Source organism: Protobothrops mucrosquamatus, unplaced genomic scaffold (assembly GCF_001527695.2).
Source record: "Protobothrops mucrosquamatus isolate PMUCROS unplaced genomic scaffold, P.Mucros_1.0 scaffold2345, whole genome shotgun sequence".
NCBI classification, from domain to species: domain Eukaryota; kingdom Metazoa; phylum Chordata; class Lepidosauria; order Squamata; family Viperidae; genus Protobothrops; species Protobothrops mucrosquamatus.
The window spans coordinates 140,913-159,240 of NW_015388425.1; the positions used below are offsets into that span (position 1 = coordinate 140,913).

At 43.4% G+C, this 18,328-nt stretch overlaps 2 protein-coding genes across 2 annotated transcripts in view; one reads left to right on the top strand and one right to left on the bottom strand.

Annotated features, from left to right (window-relative positions):
- RANBP1 (RAN binding protein 1) lies at window positions 1-9,653 on the bottom strand. Its single transcript, XM_015824766.1, has 6 exons — window positions 9,572-9,653; window positions 7,251-7,387; window positions 6,101-6,258; window positions 5,676-5,804; window positions 4,065-4,130; window positions 1-2,695 (listed from the first exon to the last, which is right to left on the bottom strand). Exons 1-6 carry the CDS (start codon window positions 9,584-9,586, stop codon window positions 2,571-2,573), a joined length of 630 nt encoding a protein of 209 aa, XP_015680252.1. The 5' UTR covers window positions 9,587-9,653; the 3' UTR covers window positions 1-2,570.
- A 1,609-nt stretch (window positions 9,654-11,262) lies between these two features.
- Window positions 11,263-18,328, top strand: part of TRMT2A (tRNA methyltransferase 2 homolog A) — a 9,675-nt gene continuing 2,609 nt past the window's right edge. The window contains exons 1-8 of the mRNA XM_015824761.1: window positions 11,263-11,758; window positions 12,779-12,887; window positions 13,876-14,057; window positions 14,496-14,610; window positions 14,826-14,941; window positions 16,428-16,539; window positions 17,169-17,291; window positions 17,828-17,903. Of these exons, the coding sequence (XP_015680247.1) occupies window positions 11,286-11,758; window positions 12,779-12,887; window positions 13,876-14,057; window positions 14,496-14,610; window positions 14,826-14,941; window positions 16,428-16,539; window positions 17,169-17,291; window positions 17,828-17,903 (1,306 nt within the window). The 5' untranslated portion in view covers window positions 11,263-11,285. The remainder of the gene's footprint in view (window positions 11,759-12,778; window positions 12,888-13,875; window positions 14,058-14,495; window positions 14,611-14,825; window positions 14,942-16,427; window positions 16,540-17,168; window positions 17,292-17,827; window positions 17,904-18,328) is intronic.

Sequence of the window (18,328 nt, forward strand, 5' to 3'; positions counted from 1 at the left end):
TTTTGTGGTATCTTACTTTATGCTCCTGTTTCTTTTACACAGCATCGTTGATACATTATTTTGTTTTAATATATAAAGTTAAACAAACACTATATAAATCCTGTCGGTATGGCTTCGTTTCTGTTGCTGAACAGGTTTCCACCATAAAAAAATTTGCCATGGGAAGAGGCTTCGGAAAAAGCACACACAAGCGTTGCATTTTACAAAGGGAGCGAACAGAACAGGCAACCTGCATAGTACATTTACACACAGCAACAACAATGCAATTGTTCCCTTCCTCTCCCTGTCCCCCCCCTCCCAAACCCAAGTGACAGATGAGGAGCTGTACTCGAGAGGCACATTCCACAGATGCTCTTCCCTTCACACATCATTCGCTTTTTTATGTCCCAGAAATTACAATACAGAAACCAAGTTGTTAAATAGCTCAAAGGGCAGAGGCAATCCATTATACACAAGTTATCCTGAGACCATAGAGATCGACGGTTCTAAGAACCAAAATCACAGCACACCAATCGTACCCCCTCTTACAAGAATTAAGCAAAACGAAAAGATGAAGCTTAAATTTATTTCAAAGTTAGATGGGTGAACAGTGCCTCTTTTTTGATAAATCATTCATAGTGATTTCAATCTGAAAATAAGCTTTCAATGCCCTTTTACCTTACTGAGGGATATAGTGACAGGTCCTTGGGACTGGTTGAGGTATTTCTGCATCTCCCTACTTGCAGTCATGCCTTAGTCAAGATATAATGACGCAAAAAACCAACACTACAGGAAGAAACGTATACATCCATAAAAATGTAATGATGATCGTGGGGAGGGAGGAAGGGAGAGAGAGAGAATAGCAAGGAAATACTTAAAATTTTCATTAAGAGGTCAAGGGTGAGTTCAAACAGTTCTGCTGTTAATTGAACAAAAGCTTTTAATTAAAGTAATAACAAGTCTACTGTGCACATTTTTTCAAGCAAGAGAAAAGGAATGTTGTATAGCCACGCTCTCAAGTGTGTAAGCCGATGTTTGTCAACCTTGGCAGCCTGAAGACGTGTGGACTTCAATCTCCCAGCTAAGCTGGCTGGGAGATTCTGGGAGTTGAGGTCCACACATCTTAAAAAGTGGCTGAGATTGAGAAACAGCAGAATAAGCTGACATGGAGAACTTGACTCTAAAGAAACTAGGCTAGGCGTTCTCAATTTCTATGCAGGACAGACAACCTGTGTTACTTTTGGGGAGGTTTGTACAGTCAAGAGAAATGAGTTAAAGAGGGAGTACATATTGCAGAATATACACACTCTGAGAAAGCCTGAGTTATATTTTTTTAAAAAATCTCTTTCTGAAGACCAGTTATAATCCATTTTGCCATGACGATGGAAAGCGACAACATACGCGATCGGATGAGCATAGCCCGTGGTTATGGATGCAGAAGCTCATCATATAAACATTTTTGGTCTCTCTGGTGAAGATTAAGGACGTCCTAGGAATCTTAACAGGATAATCTTCCAAGGGTCAAGTGACAATGAGGAGGGAGCCCACAATGACACCTTTGTTACCCAAAAGTTTATTGTTAAATGGGGGAACCTCGTCCTCGACTATCGGACGCAAATTCAGACATCAGTGCTTTTTCCTGGGCGGTGTTAAGAAAGGTGATTTTTGTCACAACCCAAAAGTTATCTTTAAAAAAACAACAACAGTGAAATTCCCGCCCTCCTCCCGTTTCCCCAGAACACGCTATGAAAAAGCTATAATCGAGACAGCAAAGCAACAGAAAATATTATTTGCCTTCATACCTACATGGAGAGTTTATATTGAAAATTTTTACAGAAGGAACTGGATTTTTGTTCTGTTTACACAGAAGAGCCTGTCCAGATTTGCAAGGAAGGATTCTGCTCTACAGAAAAAAAAAGGCCATTGAAACCGTGTTTTTTTTTTTAAATTGCATTCGCTGGACACCTCCCACTTTTGCTAATAACTGGAACAATTTTTCTGGATCGCTGCTGTCGATCAAAAGAAACCACAATATTTTGAAATACATCACAGGCCTTTGTGGGATGACATTAGATTCTAAGGGGGCTAATAAATCTGCACAAGAACACTCAAGGTCACTCAAACCTCAGTTATAAGAAAAGGAATCTTAGCATAAAATTTCTTCTTCCAGTCATTACAACATTCAGCCACAATGCATCAGAAACATCTTCGTTATTTGTTCTCTTTTTTCCCCCCTATTGGTAGAATTCAGTTACACTATACCTCACCTAAAATACGCACCCAGACATATAACCCAAGGTAACAAGGACAGCCACACAAAGTGTATATATAGAAAACCCTGTCCTTTTCACACCGTTTCCAAAGCTTTATTTATTCTCTCCTGGAACACTATAAATAAGTATTTCCACTATGGAAAAGAAAGTTTTAGCACAGTACATTTTCATGACTGGGGAATGGATCTTTTTTTTTTTTCCCAAAAGGGCAAAAGCTTAGAAAAAAAAAATCAGAATACAGTTCTTTATAAAGTCCCTTGTAAAAATTAAGAAAAAAAAATAAGAAAAAAAAAGGAAAAACACAAGGCCCAAAATGATTTATTGCTTCTCTTCGGTCTTTTCCTTGTCTTCTTTCTTCTCCGATGCTTTGCACTCGTCCTTTACAGAAAGGTCTTCTAGTTTTTCAGCAATTTTATCAGCGCTACCGTTTTTGTCTGTTTCTGCTAAAAAATGTCGGTGTAGACCATTAGCATTTAATAGGCATTAGCTGGAAACACGGTTATGGGATGCAGCAGGAAAACACTGCCTTTGTAATAATGTACAATTGAGTTTGAACTGCAGATATAGAGATAGGCCCCCAAACTGAACATAACAAATATGACAGCCTTTTGGTTTAAATATATACATAAAAAAAGAAAATCTTCTAATTTACTTTGCCTGAATACCTAAGAAGAATTACTTGGAATTTTCACAAGTTTAACCCTTAAAACTCTGTTCAGAATTAAATGTGATGTGCCAAGACAGTTGAAACAGAAATCCACAAGGAAGGAAATGTTTTGTTTTATTCTGGACTGCTACTCTAGCAGGCTTAAAAAGCACTGTGACTACTGCAGTCACGCGCAGAGTGAGCCTGCCGATACACGTGAAAATGGGAAGCCTGTTGAACAGAATGTTGGCGGCCTCAACACCTCAGGATTAATGAAAACACAAAAATATTGCTTCCTTGATAAGGCTCCCAGTCTCGAAACAATCGCTCCAGTTTCCCGCCATATTCAGCCAGATGGAAAATCATTCTGTCTATTGTAGCTAAAGGTAACTGGTTTCATAGATACAAGTAGCCCCTCAACTTATGACAATTCTTCCATCACTAAGTAAGGAGGTTAAATGAATCACCCCCAATTTTATGACCTCCTACTTCAGTCATTAAGTGAATTGTTAAGTGAATATTGACGTTGGGATTCTATTGACTTGGTTGGAAGCTGGCTAAAAAATTTGCAAATACTGATCGTCTGATCCCAGGATACTCATAAATACCCACTAGCTGCCAAGCGCCCTAATTTTGATCAGGTGACCATGTGGATGCTGCAGTGGTTGCGAGTGTGCGGACTAGTTGTAAGTCAAAGACTACTTGTGTCATGTTGAATCTTGGCCCACTGACTTTTTATTCAACGATACTGGAATATTTTCATAAAGTTGAGCTATACATCATAAAAGACAACTGTGATTAAGGACCGATATCCCAAGTCAAATTTGACTGTTATTTTCTATAACTAAATGCGAAAGAAGGGATGATGAATGACAAAAGAATTATATTTTCCCCCCCAGAAAAATGAAGAAGCAAAATCAAGAATTGGCACAAAATGAGTATTAAATGGCAGGGCAAGTAAGGGAGAAAGGAAAAAAATAACTCCTTCAGGTAATTCAGAATGCATGACTCCCATGACCAAGTCTAGACACATCCCACACACTTTGTGTAAAATATGTGGTGGAGACTTTTATCTCTTCCCTACTTGTCTGACTGATCAGGGACTTCTGCAGAAATGCTTCAAACATTCCCTTTTTTTCAGAAGTAAGCCAACACAAACATCTTACCTTTCTTTCCCTTGTTATCAACTTCATTCTTACATTCTTCAAATTTCACTTTGAATTTCTGTGCGTCTGTTTGAAAGAAGCAAAAAAACAAAAACAAAAAAAAACAGAGAAATGTTACAGTGGATTTAAGCCAGTAACTGGAAAGACACGCAGGGAAGCACACACTTCATCCCCAGAGTGTCAAATGCTGCTAACATGGGATGTTCTTGCTTTGACAACATGGGGAGATGCAGCCTTTTTCTCTCCTATGCTTCACTCTTAGAATTAAATGATATTGGGGGGAGGGGGAGGAATGTAATGGGAGTTAGTTAGACATAACAATTCAGAGGCTTTTGAAATAAGAGATGATAAAGAAATGGACCCAGGAGGGAAAGCTTGCATCTCAAACTAATTGGAGAATGTGATTTATGACTGTTAATCAGAGGAGGGAATTGTGCTTCAGATTTCATGGCCGAAGCTATATTACTTGAATAAAGATTCTTTAAGGTAAATAATGCCTTGAAGTACTTGGAAGAGTTTCATTTCTCGGAACCATGACACAGAGACTACACAGAGGCTACGGTTTCCGCCAAATTCCACCTTTCCAAGGCCCTGCCGCCATTTTGGTGGGAAAACAAGTCCCTGAGCCAAGGGTTAAAACAAGCAAGGGCGAGGTCATTGCAGAGTGAGTGAATTTCTACACAACCCAAAATTGTGAACTGGTATGCTGGGAGAGGCTACAGGAGTGGCCACTTGAGGTCACTGTAATCTAGCACTGCAAGTACTTCATTCAGCGGGGAAAAAGGAGCGTTGTAACTTCACAGGCTGAGGCTCAGCCAATTTCACTGTATACATGTTATACTTTGATAATAAAGGGTTTATTATTATTTTATCTCTCCGAATCCATATTTGCTTCATTCCTTTGCAAAGTTGAGATACCGGTAGTCCTCAACTTACAACCGTTCGTTTAGTGACCAGAGTTTTCACACTTAGGACTGTTGCAGCATCCCACGATCAAAATCCAGATGTTTGACAACTGACCCATACTTATGATGGTTGCAGTGTCCCGGGGTCGTGGGATCCCCTTTTATAACCTTCTGAAAAGTAAAATCAATGGGGAAGCCAGATTCACTTAAGAATCACGTTACTAACTTAATAACTGCAGTGATTGATTGACAACTGTGGCAAGAAAAGTTGTAAAATGGGGCAAACAGACTTAACTGTTTTCTTAGCAACAGATTTTTTTGGGCTCAACTGTGGTTGTAAGTCGAGGACTACCTATACCAGGGGTAGGCAACCTTGGCTCTTTTATGACTCGTGGACTTCAACTCCTGAGCCAGCCATGCTGAGGGGAAAGGGAGAGGTTTCCAAGCTGAGCCATGCTGGCTGAAGAATTCTGGGAGGTGAAGTCCACGAGTCATAAAAGAGCCAAGGTTGCCTACCCCTGACCTATACGTTACACCTCTAATACATTGGACTACCTCCTTTCTGGTTTAAAAACTTTGAGTCTCCTCCTGGCACCCTGAACAGATTCCTGGAACAGCGTGAGGTTTTTCCCATCATTCCCTAGGCCACAAGGGGAGGAAGACCACTTTTTTAAAAAGCCCAATTTCTCCGAAACAAGTAACTTACTTTCTGCATTTAAAAACCGAATTGCCAGAAGTTCTGGTTTAGGACTCTCATCTGCAAAATCAGCGTGTGTATTCCACACCCAGGCCCGGTCACTCCCAGCGTTGGGCTTCAACTCCATTAAAGGTGTGACTAGAAGTGAGGAAGGGGGGGGGTAGTTAGGCACAGGTAATGCAGCAAAAGATGATACAAACTACCAAACCATCTTACAATCTATACAAGCAATCTTATAAGGCTGTGAAAAGCCAGCATGGAAGATCAAGTCTATCTAAAAAAATAACAAATGTGCAATTGTCTATTATCTGTATTTAAAATATTGTTGAATATATTTCAGAATATTATCACTGTTATTCAGAGTTAAGGGTTCGTTGTTACAATACCAATTTATACAGGAGTCTTAAGTAGGAGAAGAATACTAAATTACATACTGTAATGATTAGCACAGATTTTTAGAGTTTTATCTCTCCTCATTAAGAGGCGGATGGTCCCCCTCTCTCTGTGCTTCAGGAGTTTTACGTCCCCAGTGCCACGTTCTTTCCATTCTGGGAGGTCATTTTCTGACGCAAATCGGAAAAGTTTTGCTCGCCTTCATGAAAAAATAAAATACAAAAAGAAAAAAAGAAAAAAAAAGAGAAATTAATGGCAATGAATATGCCAGAGATTATACCGAACTAGGATTGTTTAGTATCACTAAGATAACTAATTTCTAATTTCAACTAATTTTCTTCAACAGACAACACAACCTTGAAAGTTATAATTTGATAAAAGCCTCTGGAGAAATTCCTTTGAAACGAAATGCCTTTAAAATTTACTTTCTGGATGGCTAAGTCAGTTTCAGTCAGGTACAATGGAGTTCAAACACTTTTTAAATACGTTTTTAAATGAAGCTTCATGATGAGATAAAATATAGAAGAAACAAAAGTTAGTAAATAAGAAAAGGAGAAACATGCAAAGACAAAAAGTAATAGTTTCTGACTTTCTTCAGCGCAGCAGACTACAAAAATAATACTGACCTTTAACTTTACATTTCTGAACCTTAAAAGCCATTTCTATCAATTATGAAATCATTTTAATTACCTAAACTCAACGTTTCATTCCCCCCCCCGTTTCGAGCAGAAAATTGAGAAGTGGTTTCAAAGTAGAAATAAAACTAGATGAATTCTTTCATTTAAAGAATCAATTTGGCCATGTCTGCTAACTCCATCACCTTTACCATCTTACAGCGGAGTTTCCCAACGTTTCCGGCTTTGTGGACTGGCGGGTGGAGGGGAAAGAGGGGATGGTTCTGCAGGAGTGCCTGGGAAGTGTGTGTGTGTGTGCATGCTACTTGTGCAAGTGAGAATACAAGCTTGCCAGCCGTTTCTGCGGCCTGGTTGCAAACCCCTCATGGCCCACTGGGTTGGGCACCTGTCCTAGAGTTTAAACAACCCATTTTGCTAAAAGATAAGCCTGCAGATCTTCACATTTCCCACAAAAATTGGGACTTCAGATTTACACCTGGAAAATTTACTCTTACACTTCCCTGAAAGTTAAGAGAACCTGCTAATTTAATTGCGGAAAGCTTCGGCTGGAGCTTACATCTTGAAAAGTTCTTCCTCATCTTCCTCCAGAGTTCTGATCTCTTGCTCAGGAAGAGAAACGATGGGCTCAAACTGCGGGTCGTGGTTAGAATCATCTGCATTGTCGGTTGCTGAGTCATGCTCCTCATGTGCATCCTGCAGAGTTAAGAGAAAAAAAGCTTGAAATGCATCAAAGGCTTGTTGGAGAAGATCATTTCAAAGAGTTACGGTAGACATTCTCATAAACATACCCATCTGACTTTCATTAGAAAGCTAATTTAATCCTATTTCATTCCGAAAACAGCAGCAACAGTTTTTTTATGGTGGTCAATAGAACTGCAAAAGAACACCCAGAGTTCAAAAATCTCACAAGCAGAAATCTCCAAATCGTGTTTTTAGTTTATCACTTTCTAAACTTTAGAAAAAAATCAGTGCAAGCTTGCAACACCACTAAATATAGGTATATATGATGCTCAAATGACATCCAAGCATATTAAAAATGTGCCCTAAATGGGTGGTGAACATTGTCCCTCCACCAAGGAATGAATGCCACCACAGATTTGTGAAGAGTATTAAAACATCAATAAAAGGATGCTAACTGTCACAAAGAACTGAGGCATTATTCAGGAGTCTTTGGCAGTGGCCAGCAGAGAAAATAAAGTATAAACAAATTATGTGTTCCCTTGTTTTGTACTTTAAAACAGGTGTCAAAAACTAAAAATGAGAACAGATTAGTTGGAATTTGATGGCTACTATATAAATGAGGATTTTAAAACCTGAAGGTTTTCCTCCTCCAAAATTGAACCTTATTTGCATTTTATTTTGTGCTTGAGAAAAAAGATACATCCTTGAAACAAGTAATGATGCCCAAAATGACTTTCATACATTGCAATTCTTTTTACAGCAATCTGGTTTACCAAAGTCTGAAGGTCCACAAAGACCCCTGCTGCTTTCTTAAAATTTTCAACCATGGCACCCGAAAACCCCTGATTTAAGGGATACACTGTTGTTCACTTAGCCCAGCACTTCTCAAAGGGTGGCCTGGAGTCCCCAAAACCCTTTGCTGCTATTCATAAATTCCAATAAGCAAACATTTTAACCTTTTCTCAACTTAAAACTTCCGATACCTCCATAGATATAACCCAGAGATCAACCAAACCTCCCCCATCATTTTTAAGAAGGCAGAGAAAGAGGTCCTGGCACCAAAAGACTGGCGAACCTAGGAAGCCACAAGAATGTTTGCAAAGTTTAAGACAGGCATAGAAATTTAATATGTATGTATGTATGTATGTATGTATGTATGTATGTATGTAATGTACTCGAAGTTTTTAAGAAGAGACTGGACAGCCATTTGTCTGAAATGGTATAGGGTTTCCTGCCTGAGCAGGGGGTTGGACTAGATGACCTCCAAGATCCCTTCCAACTCTGTTATTCTTTTTTTCCCCTTCCTTCCTCCCTCCCTCCTCCAACACTGGAAGTTTTTAAGAAAAGACTGGACAGCCATTTGTCTGAAATGGTGGTAGGGTTTCCTGCCTGAGCAGGGGGTTGGACTAGATGACCTCCAAGATCCCTTCCAACTGTTTTTTTTTCCTTCCTTCCTCCCTCCCTTTTCCAACACTGGAAGTTTTTAAGAAGAGACTGGATAGCCATTTGTCTGAAATAGTATAGGATTTCCTGCCTGAGCAGGGGGTTGGACTAGATGACCTCCAAGCTCCCTTCCAACTTTATTATTATTGGGGCCCGGAATCACCTCGTAGGGGAGATGAGCGCCATGAAAATATTATAATAACCATCCATTCATTTAATAAATAATAAATAATGATCGGGACCGTGCCTGGAAGGGTTCCGGGGGGAGAAACAATAGGCGGGCATCGCAGCTGGGGGTCAGGGATGGGGAAGACCCCCCCCATCGTGGGAAAAGCCCCCCCCCTTCAAGGGGGGAGGTTCGGAACACCCCCCCGCAAGGCATGGGGCAAGGAAGACCACCCGTCTTTTTTTGGGGGGGGGTTCCAGAATCTTCCCGCCGCTTCTCAACACCCCCCCCGGGCCAGGGCGACCACGTGGGAGGGCGGAGCCAAGCACGAGGCCGCAGGACCCTTTCCTCCCGCCGGGACTGCAACTCCCCGCAGCCGGCCAGGCAGGGAATGCTGGGAAATGAAGTCCCAGCGGCGCGAGGGCCTGAGGCGGAGGGGGGGCTCCCTGTATATGTGTGGGGGGGGAGGGGATTCGGTGGGGTCCCTCACGGGAGGCCGAGGCCGCTGAGGGAGGGCCGCCCCGCGCCTGAGGGGCCTAGCGGCGGCGCGAAACCTTCCCCCCGGCTCGCCTCCCGCCTCTCCTCACCTTCGTCTCGGCCATGGTGGGTCCCGTCGGGCTCGCTCCCCGTCGCCGCACGGCTTCCCGCCTCCGCTGCTGCCCGCTCCCGCCGCGAGCTCGGTCGTTGCGCCGCCTGGGCTCCGCCCCCGCCGCTCAGGCCACGCCCACCGCGGTCCGCGCCGCCGCAAGGCCTGACGGGAACGTGGGCCTAAGCTCGACGGCCGCTTCTAAAAACTAAAACCCAGCCGGCCGGCCTCTTATCGCCGTTCTCCCCCGGCCCGCGGGTGGGCAAAGGGACTTTCCTCGCGTGTGGTGTGGGAAGGAGAGGAACGGCCGGGCTCGAGCAACGTGGGGAGGCCCCGCGCGCGCGCTTTCCGTCCGCCTTCCCGTCGGCCCTCGCGCGACCCTTCCGCTCTCAAGCTGACGCGCGAATGCGCACGCATGAACATACGGGGATTTTTTTTCCCCCCAGCCCTTCGTGGGGGGGGGAGGGGAGGAAGAGGAGAAAAAAAGAAAAGCCGGAGCGAGGCAGAGCGACGTTGTGCACGCGGCGTCATGCCGGCCCCGCCCCTTTTTTCGCGCCTGCGCTCTGCCAGGTGGGTGTTTGGGACTGCTCGCCCACTGTGGCGGCCGAGGTGAGTGGAAAGTGCCGCGCGGGGTTCCTTGGGCTTCTAGTCGAGCATAGGGGCGCCCCTGCAACCTTCCTCAGCCTGGCGCCCTCCGGATGCGGATGGATTGCAAATTCAGGAATGCCCCGCTTGTAGGAAGCTCGCTTAGACGGCGCTAGGTTGGAGGAGCGCTGCTGCGCAGGGGGTTCTGGGGCATGTAGTTTTAACCCCTCCCAAAAGCTCCACCTTGGGGAAGGCTGGAGTTGTTCAATTGGATGCCTTGAGTCCCCCCCCCCCCCCCGGCCTTTCCTGCTCATGAACCCTGTTCCTTTCTCCACCCTGGGAAGTTTAAATGGACTTCAATTCCCAGAATTCTTCAGCCAGCATTTCAATACAAATCAGGAACTTTCAACACCCAAACCAGAAATAGCACAGGACTAATAATGCACAATCGTGGCCAGTCTAGCTGAAGCTGGGCGTAACATCCACTCACTTTTCCAGGTTTTCAAAAATAGACTGGATAAACCATTGGATTGGGATGGTATGAGTGGTTGGACTAGAAGACCTCCCAGGTCCCTTCTAGCCGTATGATTCTATGTTCTTCAGATCTTCCTGGATCAATCCACAGCTTCTGCTTGCTTGTGTTTTGCTGGTTATCTGGTTAATGTTTTGCCAGGATGAGTTTGTTACAGTGGTCTCCTGTTTCCTTAGTGCTTGGCATAGAGGACAACTGCTAAGCCTTGCAGCTATTTAAAGCTGATTTTTACTACAGGTATTGATTTTTTATATTTTTAAAAGATACCTCTCCTAGAGCAGGGTAAGCCAGTATTCTAATAATCCATCATCGTGGTGGCTAAGAGTCACAACGATTCTCTATCATCCTCGCTACTCAGGTTAATTGTGGTTTATTACAGTTCATTTTAGGCTAGTTTTGCCCTCAAATGATCTCCCTGTGATTTGGTTCCAGTTTTAATGTAAGAGAATAAATTTTGTTATTTTTTCTTTACAGAATGGCTGAAAGAATGGAAGGAAACGAGGACTCCGTGGGCTCGGGGGATACAAAATGTGCCACCCCGGAATCCGTGGTCCAAACCGAAGAAACCAATACGGGGAATACTTCCGATGCTTCCAGCATGTACAGGTATATTAAAGAGGATTTGTTCACCTCAGAAATCTATAAGGTAGAACTTCAGAATCTCCCCAAATATATTGGCTTTAGCGAAGTCAAGAAGTTCCTTGCCCGATACGGACTCAACCCGCATAAGATAAAACTGATGGGGAAACAGACCTTCGCTTTTGTCACCTTTAAGAGCGAGGAAGAACGGGACAAAGCGATGAAAGTTCTCCACGGGGTCCGGTGGAAGAACCGGAACCTGAGTGTCCGCTTGGCCAAACCAAAGGCGGATCCCATTTTGAAGAAGAGGAGGAGAGAGGAAGGCGCCGAAGAGGTGTCGGCCAAGCGTCATTCTTCGTCAAAAGATGGCGAAGAGGAGTCTCTGAGCAAACAGATCGCAGACGTGGTGACTCCTTTGTGGGCGATCCCTTATGAAGACCAGCTGGTGAAGAAGAAGCAGCAGTGTCAAGAAGTGCTGGCGAAACTGACCAGGTAATTTTCTGTTCTGGAAGATTCACTTCATAACCGACCACGGTGAACTTCTCCAGGTCCAGCTCATGGAAACGGCCAACGCAGTTTCGTTTGTTCCACGCTTTACAAAGCAGGAAGGTGTCCCCTAATGGCATAATTGGACTGAAATGTGGAAACTTTTGGGGTTTGTGGTAGGGAGAAGGGGTGGATGTGGAGCTGACGAACGCGCTGCCTCATGGGAGGGTTGCCTCATGGCGACAGGCTAGTGAGAATTTTGTCCCTTCGTGGTTGCAAAGATGGCCTACAACAGAACCTCCAGCCCACAGGCGTCCGTAACCATCCCATTTCCTTGTTGTTTGGGGATGCAGAGTACAAGTAGTCCTTGACATACGACCACAGTTGAGTCCAAAACTTCTTTTGCTGAGCAAGACAGTTGTTAAGTGGGTTTTGCCCCATTTTACGACCTTTCTTGCCACCGTTGTTAAGTGAATCCCTGCAGTTAAGTTAGTGACACCGTTATTAAGCGAAGCCGGGTTCCCCATTGACTTTTGCTTGTCAGAAGGTCCCAAAAGGGGATCACGTGACCCCGGGACAATACAACCGTCATAAAGATAAGCCAGTTGCCGAGCGTTTGCATTTTGATCACGTGACCATGGGGATGCTGCCATCGTGGTTAAGTGTGAAAAATGGTTTGGATTTTGGGCTTGGGAAACGGGGACAGCCTCCTCCACAGCTTAATAATAATAATAAAGTTGGAAGGGACCTTGGAGGTCATCTAGTCCAACCCCCTGCTCAGGCAGGAAACCCTACACCATTTCGGACAAATGGCCGTCCAGTCTCTTCTTAAAAACTTCCAGTGTTGGAGCATTCACCTCTTCTGGAGGGAGGTTGTTCCACTGGTTAATTGTTCTAACTTCCCGTGCTTTAAACCATGGCTTAGCCAGGATGCTTCGTGATGGGACTCCGATGTTGGTTTTGTCCTTTCCTTCTCCTTCTTTATCGCCAGTAAACCTTTTTTTTTTTTTACCTTTTTGATTTCAGGGAAGTGGGAAACAACAACCGAGCGCTTCTCCCATGGCTGTTCCTTCAAAAGGAGAAGCACGATGGGCTATGTTGCTCCTTGGAGGGAGTGAAGCCATCACCCTTACAGGTGCATGCGTACCGGGAGTTTCGCGCGATCCCCATTTAATAAAGGTTTGGGAGGACGTGAAGCACCGGACGTGCCTACCCAGCCTTGCTCTTCGCACTGAAGAGCTGCTAAGAAGCGTAAAGGGTCGAATGAATACAGGTAGTCCCCGAGTTACAACAGTTCATTTAGTGACCGTTCGGAGTTAGAACGGCACTGCAAAAAGTGACTGACGACCCTGGCAGCATCCCCATAATCACGTGATCAAAATTCATACGCTTGGCAACTGACTCATATTTACGACGAATTTGCAGTGTCCCGGGGTCCTTGTGATCTCCTTTTGCGATCTTCCAACAAGCAAACTCCACGGGGAAGCCAGATTCACATAACCGTGTGACTAATTTAACAACCACAGCGATCCACTTAGCAACTGTGGCGAGAAAGGTTGTAGAACAGGGCAAAGCTCACTTCGCAAATGTCCTGCTTAGCAATGGAAATTTGGGGGGTCAGGGTTGTGGTAAGTTGAGGACTACCCGTAACAATGGACCCTGGAAAAAGGACATATGGCCCAGATTTGAAGTTTCAACAACTCCCTTCCCCGCTTGTGACTGCGTTGTGGATGCTTGGCAACTGCCCCTTTTTCTACCTCTCTTTGCAGCATGCTTTGGTCGCGTGACTGCGATGAAAGCATGTTTTGGGCCAGAAACTAGCGTTTATTTCCGATTTCTGGCAAAACACACCCACTGCAGATAGCGGGTTCATTTCTCCTAACAGCTAAGGTGACTCACTTGAATGACCACCCATATAAAAGATGGTAAAATCGGGTCAAGTCGGGTGATGACCGGCTTAACGACCGGCATGGCTTAGGACCGTAATTCCAGGCTCAATTTACAGCTGTAAGTCGAGGACTGCCTGTATTCTCACGATTGGTGGTGTCGTCGTCGCTCCTCACGTTTGTTTTGTACCGTCCCCAACGACTCTTGTTCTGAATGTTGCCTTGCTTTGCCTTTAGACCGAGTACCGCAACAAATGTGAATTTTTGATTGGCTCGGGCCCAAATCAAGAAGACAAAACGGTCGGCTTCCGCCTGGGCAAATACAAAGGGGGTTCCTGTGCGGTGGTGGAACCCTTCGACACCATCCACGTTCCCGCGGCGGCAAAAAAGGTGGTGAGGGCTTTCCAGGACTACATCCGGTGAGCCAGTCTGCTGTTCGTCGTTTTTTTTAGAACGTTTCTTCTACGGGAGTATTCTGCTTTCGGTTCTCCAGGCGTGGCTTTTGCAGGATGAGACGGCTATGGGGTCTTTGGTGCTCTCTGAGCTTGGTGGTTTTCTTGCAGACGTTTCATTACCCAACTAGATAACATCATCAGTGCCAGAAGGGATCGGAGTTTGCTTTCTGTTTATGTGCAGTGGCTTGCCCTGTACAGCACTGAAGGTGTTACTTAATAGGGTAATGAAATGTCTGCAAGAAAACAACCAAGCTCAGAGAGCATCAAGGACCCCACAGTTCAACTCTGAACTACAAAAAATAATGGTATTTATATAGCCACCTATCTTACCTGGAGTAGCTCCCAATCAACAGTTGCACTTACTAAGTCCTGATTTAGTAATTAAAGATTTGTAAATTACAGGTCAACCTCTTATGGTGTTTATAGCCCAGAAACTTACGAAGGTCACTGGAAACAGCTAACAGTTCGTACTAGCTTGGATGGCCAGGTCATGGCAATTGCCTATTTTAACCCACAGGTATTAAACTTTGGTTTCTATAGTAAAACATAAGCTTTGAGCACCTTTTTTTGATGTCCCCGGAAACTGCTTATTGTTCTTGGATTTAACGCGCAGTTTCCCTGGAGAAATGTCAGCTATGCTTCAGATGTTATCTTCATTTTGCTTAACTGTCTTTAAAACCTGCTGTGCTGTTCAGACATCTAAGCATCTTTCTGCTTTTTTGGAATCTCTAGAAGTTGAGCCAAGAAGAACGGGCTACATTGCAAAGCTCTATGGCTACGTACTTCACCGAAGGTCCCGGGAAAGACAGCGGAATAACGTCTTTATATTTTGTGGAAGAAGGTCAGAGGTAACAACAAAAGATATTGTTTAGGGTGAACTTTTTTTTAGAAGATGAAGGCAAGATCGGACGTGGGATACCATCACTCCCTCTAAGGGAGAAACTAAACTGCTATAAAATACAGCTGGATTTTCAAAATGCTAAGCCATTTAGGCTGCATTAACAGAGGGATAGAATCAAGATCACGTGAAGTATTAATACCACTTTACAATGCCTTGGTAAGGCCGCACTTGGAAGACTGCATCCAATTTTGGTCACCACAATGTAAAAAAGATGTTGAGACTCTAGAAAGAGTGCAGAGAAGAGCAACAAAGATGATTAGGGGACTGGAGGCTAAAGCATATGATGGAACGGTTGCTGGAATTGGGTATGTCTAGTTTAACGAAGAGAAGGACCAGGGGGGACATGATGGCAGTGTTCCAATATCTCAGGGGCTGCCCCAAAGAAGAGGGAGTCAAGCTATTCTCCAAAGCGCCTGAAGGCAGGACAAGAAGCAACGGATGGAAACTAATCAAGGAGAGAAGCAACCTAGAGCTAAGGAGAAACTTCCTGACAGTGAGAACAATTAACCAGTGGAACAACCTGCCTCCAGAAGCGGTGAATGCTCCAACACTGGAAGTTTTTAAGAAGAGACTGGACAGCCATTTGTCTGAAATGGTGTAGGGTTTCTTGCCTGAGCAGGGGGTTGGACTAGATGTCCTCCAAGGTCCCTTCCAACTTTATTATTATTATTATTATTATTATTATTATTATTATTATTATTATTATTATTAATAATAATAATAATAATAATAATAATAATAATAATAATAATCTCAAGGTTCATTAAAAATACTGTAGACTAAGGGCAACCCAGCCTGTTTTCCACGATGGGTAGGCGGATTCAAGAATAATTTTTGATTTATTTTACTGTCACAGTAATTAGTTAACAGCCAGTACAGTCAAGAGAGGCTGGAAAGAGATTAGAATAAAATGTTAACTAGTGGGANTAATAATAATAATAATAATAATAATCTCAAGGTTCATTAAAAATACTGTAGACTAAGGGCAACCCAGCCTGTTTTCCACGATGGGTAGGCGGATTCAAGAATAATTTTTGATTTATTTTACTGTCACAGTAATTAGTTAACAGCCAGTACAGTCAAGAGAGGCTGGAAAGAGATTAGAATAAAATGTTAACTAGTGGGATTTTTTCTTCCTGCTTTGTCTATTAGTCCTTCGGGAGCCTTTCTGAATAGCGATCGCCCAATAAAATGGGAACACTTTTAGGTCTTCCATCTCATTAATATGTGAACATTATTTGAGATTACTTAATTGTGCTGTTAATATTATAATATTGAGCTGAAGAATCATTGCGTTAATAAGTTCGAGGATCAGTTGAGATCTGTTTTCTGGCCCTCATTTGTTTGATCCATAATTGTAATAGTGGAGTGTGATTTGCAGATGCAAGGATGGCCGTCACAAAACCCCGTTTTGCTGCTTCTTCCCTTTCTAGAAAATCACCAAATCGAGAAGATTTAATTTTGAACAACATCGCCGGGGATAAGTACATACAGGAAAACCTTCTGGGGTTAAAATTCCGGATTTCACCCCATGCTTTTTTCCAGGTAATTTTTCACGATGTTGTGTTTAAGCCTGGTTTTTGCAGCTGGGATTATTAGCTGTTCTTTGGAAGTGATTTTTTAGGAAAATGGAGGAACTGCCTATTTTCCTGGGTCCTTCCCCCCCAAAATAAATAAATAAAATGAGAAGAATTTGTGTCAGGATTAACTGTAAACCTCCCAGTGCATTAAAACTTTAAGGGGTAAAATTATACAAGCTGATAATCGTGTCTTGAAGAATTGAAATAACAGGCATACAGGCATAAAGAATTGAAATAAGAGGTATACATCTGCATTTTAAGGGCCCTCCTTTCTTTTGGCTAGCTATTAAATAAGTAAAATAAATCAAGAGTGCTGTAATTTTATACCTAAGTGTTGGTGGGTGACGGAAATAAAAGATATTGTGACTTTCTTTTAAAAGTCTCGCAATTTCCTTGTTTCTCCCTATGATCCAAATGGGGCTTTTACACTTTTCAATATGCAAAGCTCTATTTAAGTTTTTCGCTGTAACTTTAATTTGGTATTCCAGTTTGACGGGAAGTCAAATTTACTTCAACCCGCGGAGATTTTTTGCCAGTGGCTTGTTCCCTGCTTGTTAGGTGAGTTAGTAACAAGAATAATGTTGGACTTCACAGATAAACACTAAGGCAGCCGAAGTTCTCTATTCAACCATTCAGGACTGGGCCGAGATTAACCAGGATACGACAGTGCTGGATGTTTGCTGTGGGACTGGATCAATTGGCATCTCTCTAGCACAGGTAAAGGAACAGGTGTGCTTCCTATTTCCACGAGGAAGGGGGAGCAGAGACATCACAATTCCCCCCCCCCCCCCAGTATGTAGGCCTAGATTTACAACCGCAATCAGGACTGAAATTTCCATTGCTAAGCCAGGCAATTTTTTTTTCTTGAATAGGGATTTTAATCCACCCAAATTAAATACAGAACCACAAAAAATAACCATAACAAGTTCAGAGTCGGAACCGATGGACCCTATGTTCCGCTTGTTCAGTGGAAGAAGCGGATCACTGTAAGGAATCTGCTGTCCCACAGACCAGAACTGAGCTAAATTCTCTTTGTGTAAAGGTCCCTCTCCCCGTATATAAACGTGAAATTCAGTGCAACAGCAAAAACATTTCCAGAGCAGGACAACGATCTTCTAAGGCGAAGATGGCTTTGGCTGATCAATTCTCTGGCTTTTGAACCCGCGCCCAATTTTGCTAACTTTTTTTTTGGGCCATCGTTACGCTTATAAAGCCAGCAACGCATTAACCGGTTATTGCTTTTTATCCTGCAGAAAGTGAAGAAAGTTATCGGAGTGGAACTGTGCGAAGAAGCGGTTGAAGATGCCAAAGCAAACGCTCAGCTTAACGGTAAAATGATAAGATGTCGAAACTTCTTGTTTTCATCAACTCGAGATTTCTAGCAGAATTAAATGCGAGAATGGCATTCTGTTGTTATATATAACGCACTAGTGGTTCTTAACCTGTGGTCCACGGATCCCACGGGGGGTCTGCGAAGGCTTGAAAAAATGTTAACCGAATCTTGAGTTAAGTCTTGGGGGTCCCTGGCCATAAAAGGTATTTAAAAGGGTCTGTGGGGGAGAAAAGGTTGAGAACCACTGCAGTACACAAACTCTAGATATGCAATTGCAGACGAGAAATTCTGGGGTGGGTGTTATGACATTTCTTACGTTAAGACATTAACATACAGTAGTGGCCAAAATTGTGGAAACCTTTTGGGAAAAGTGTATTTTTGAGGTTTGATGGCTAATAACACCACTTTTTTTGGGGGGGGG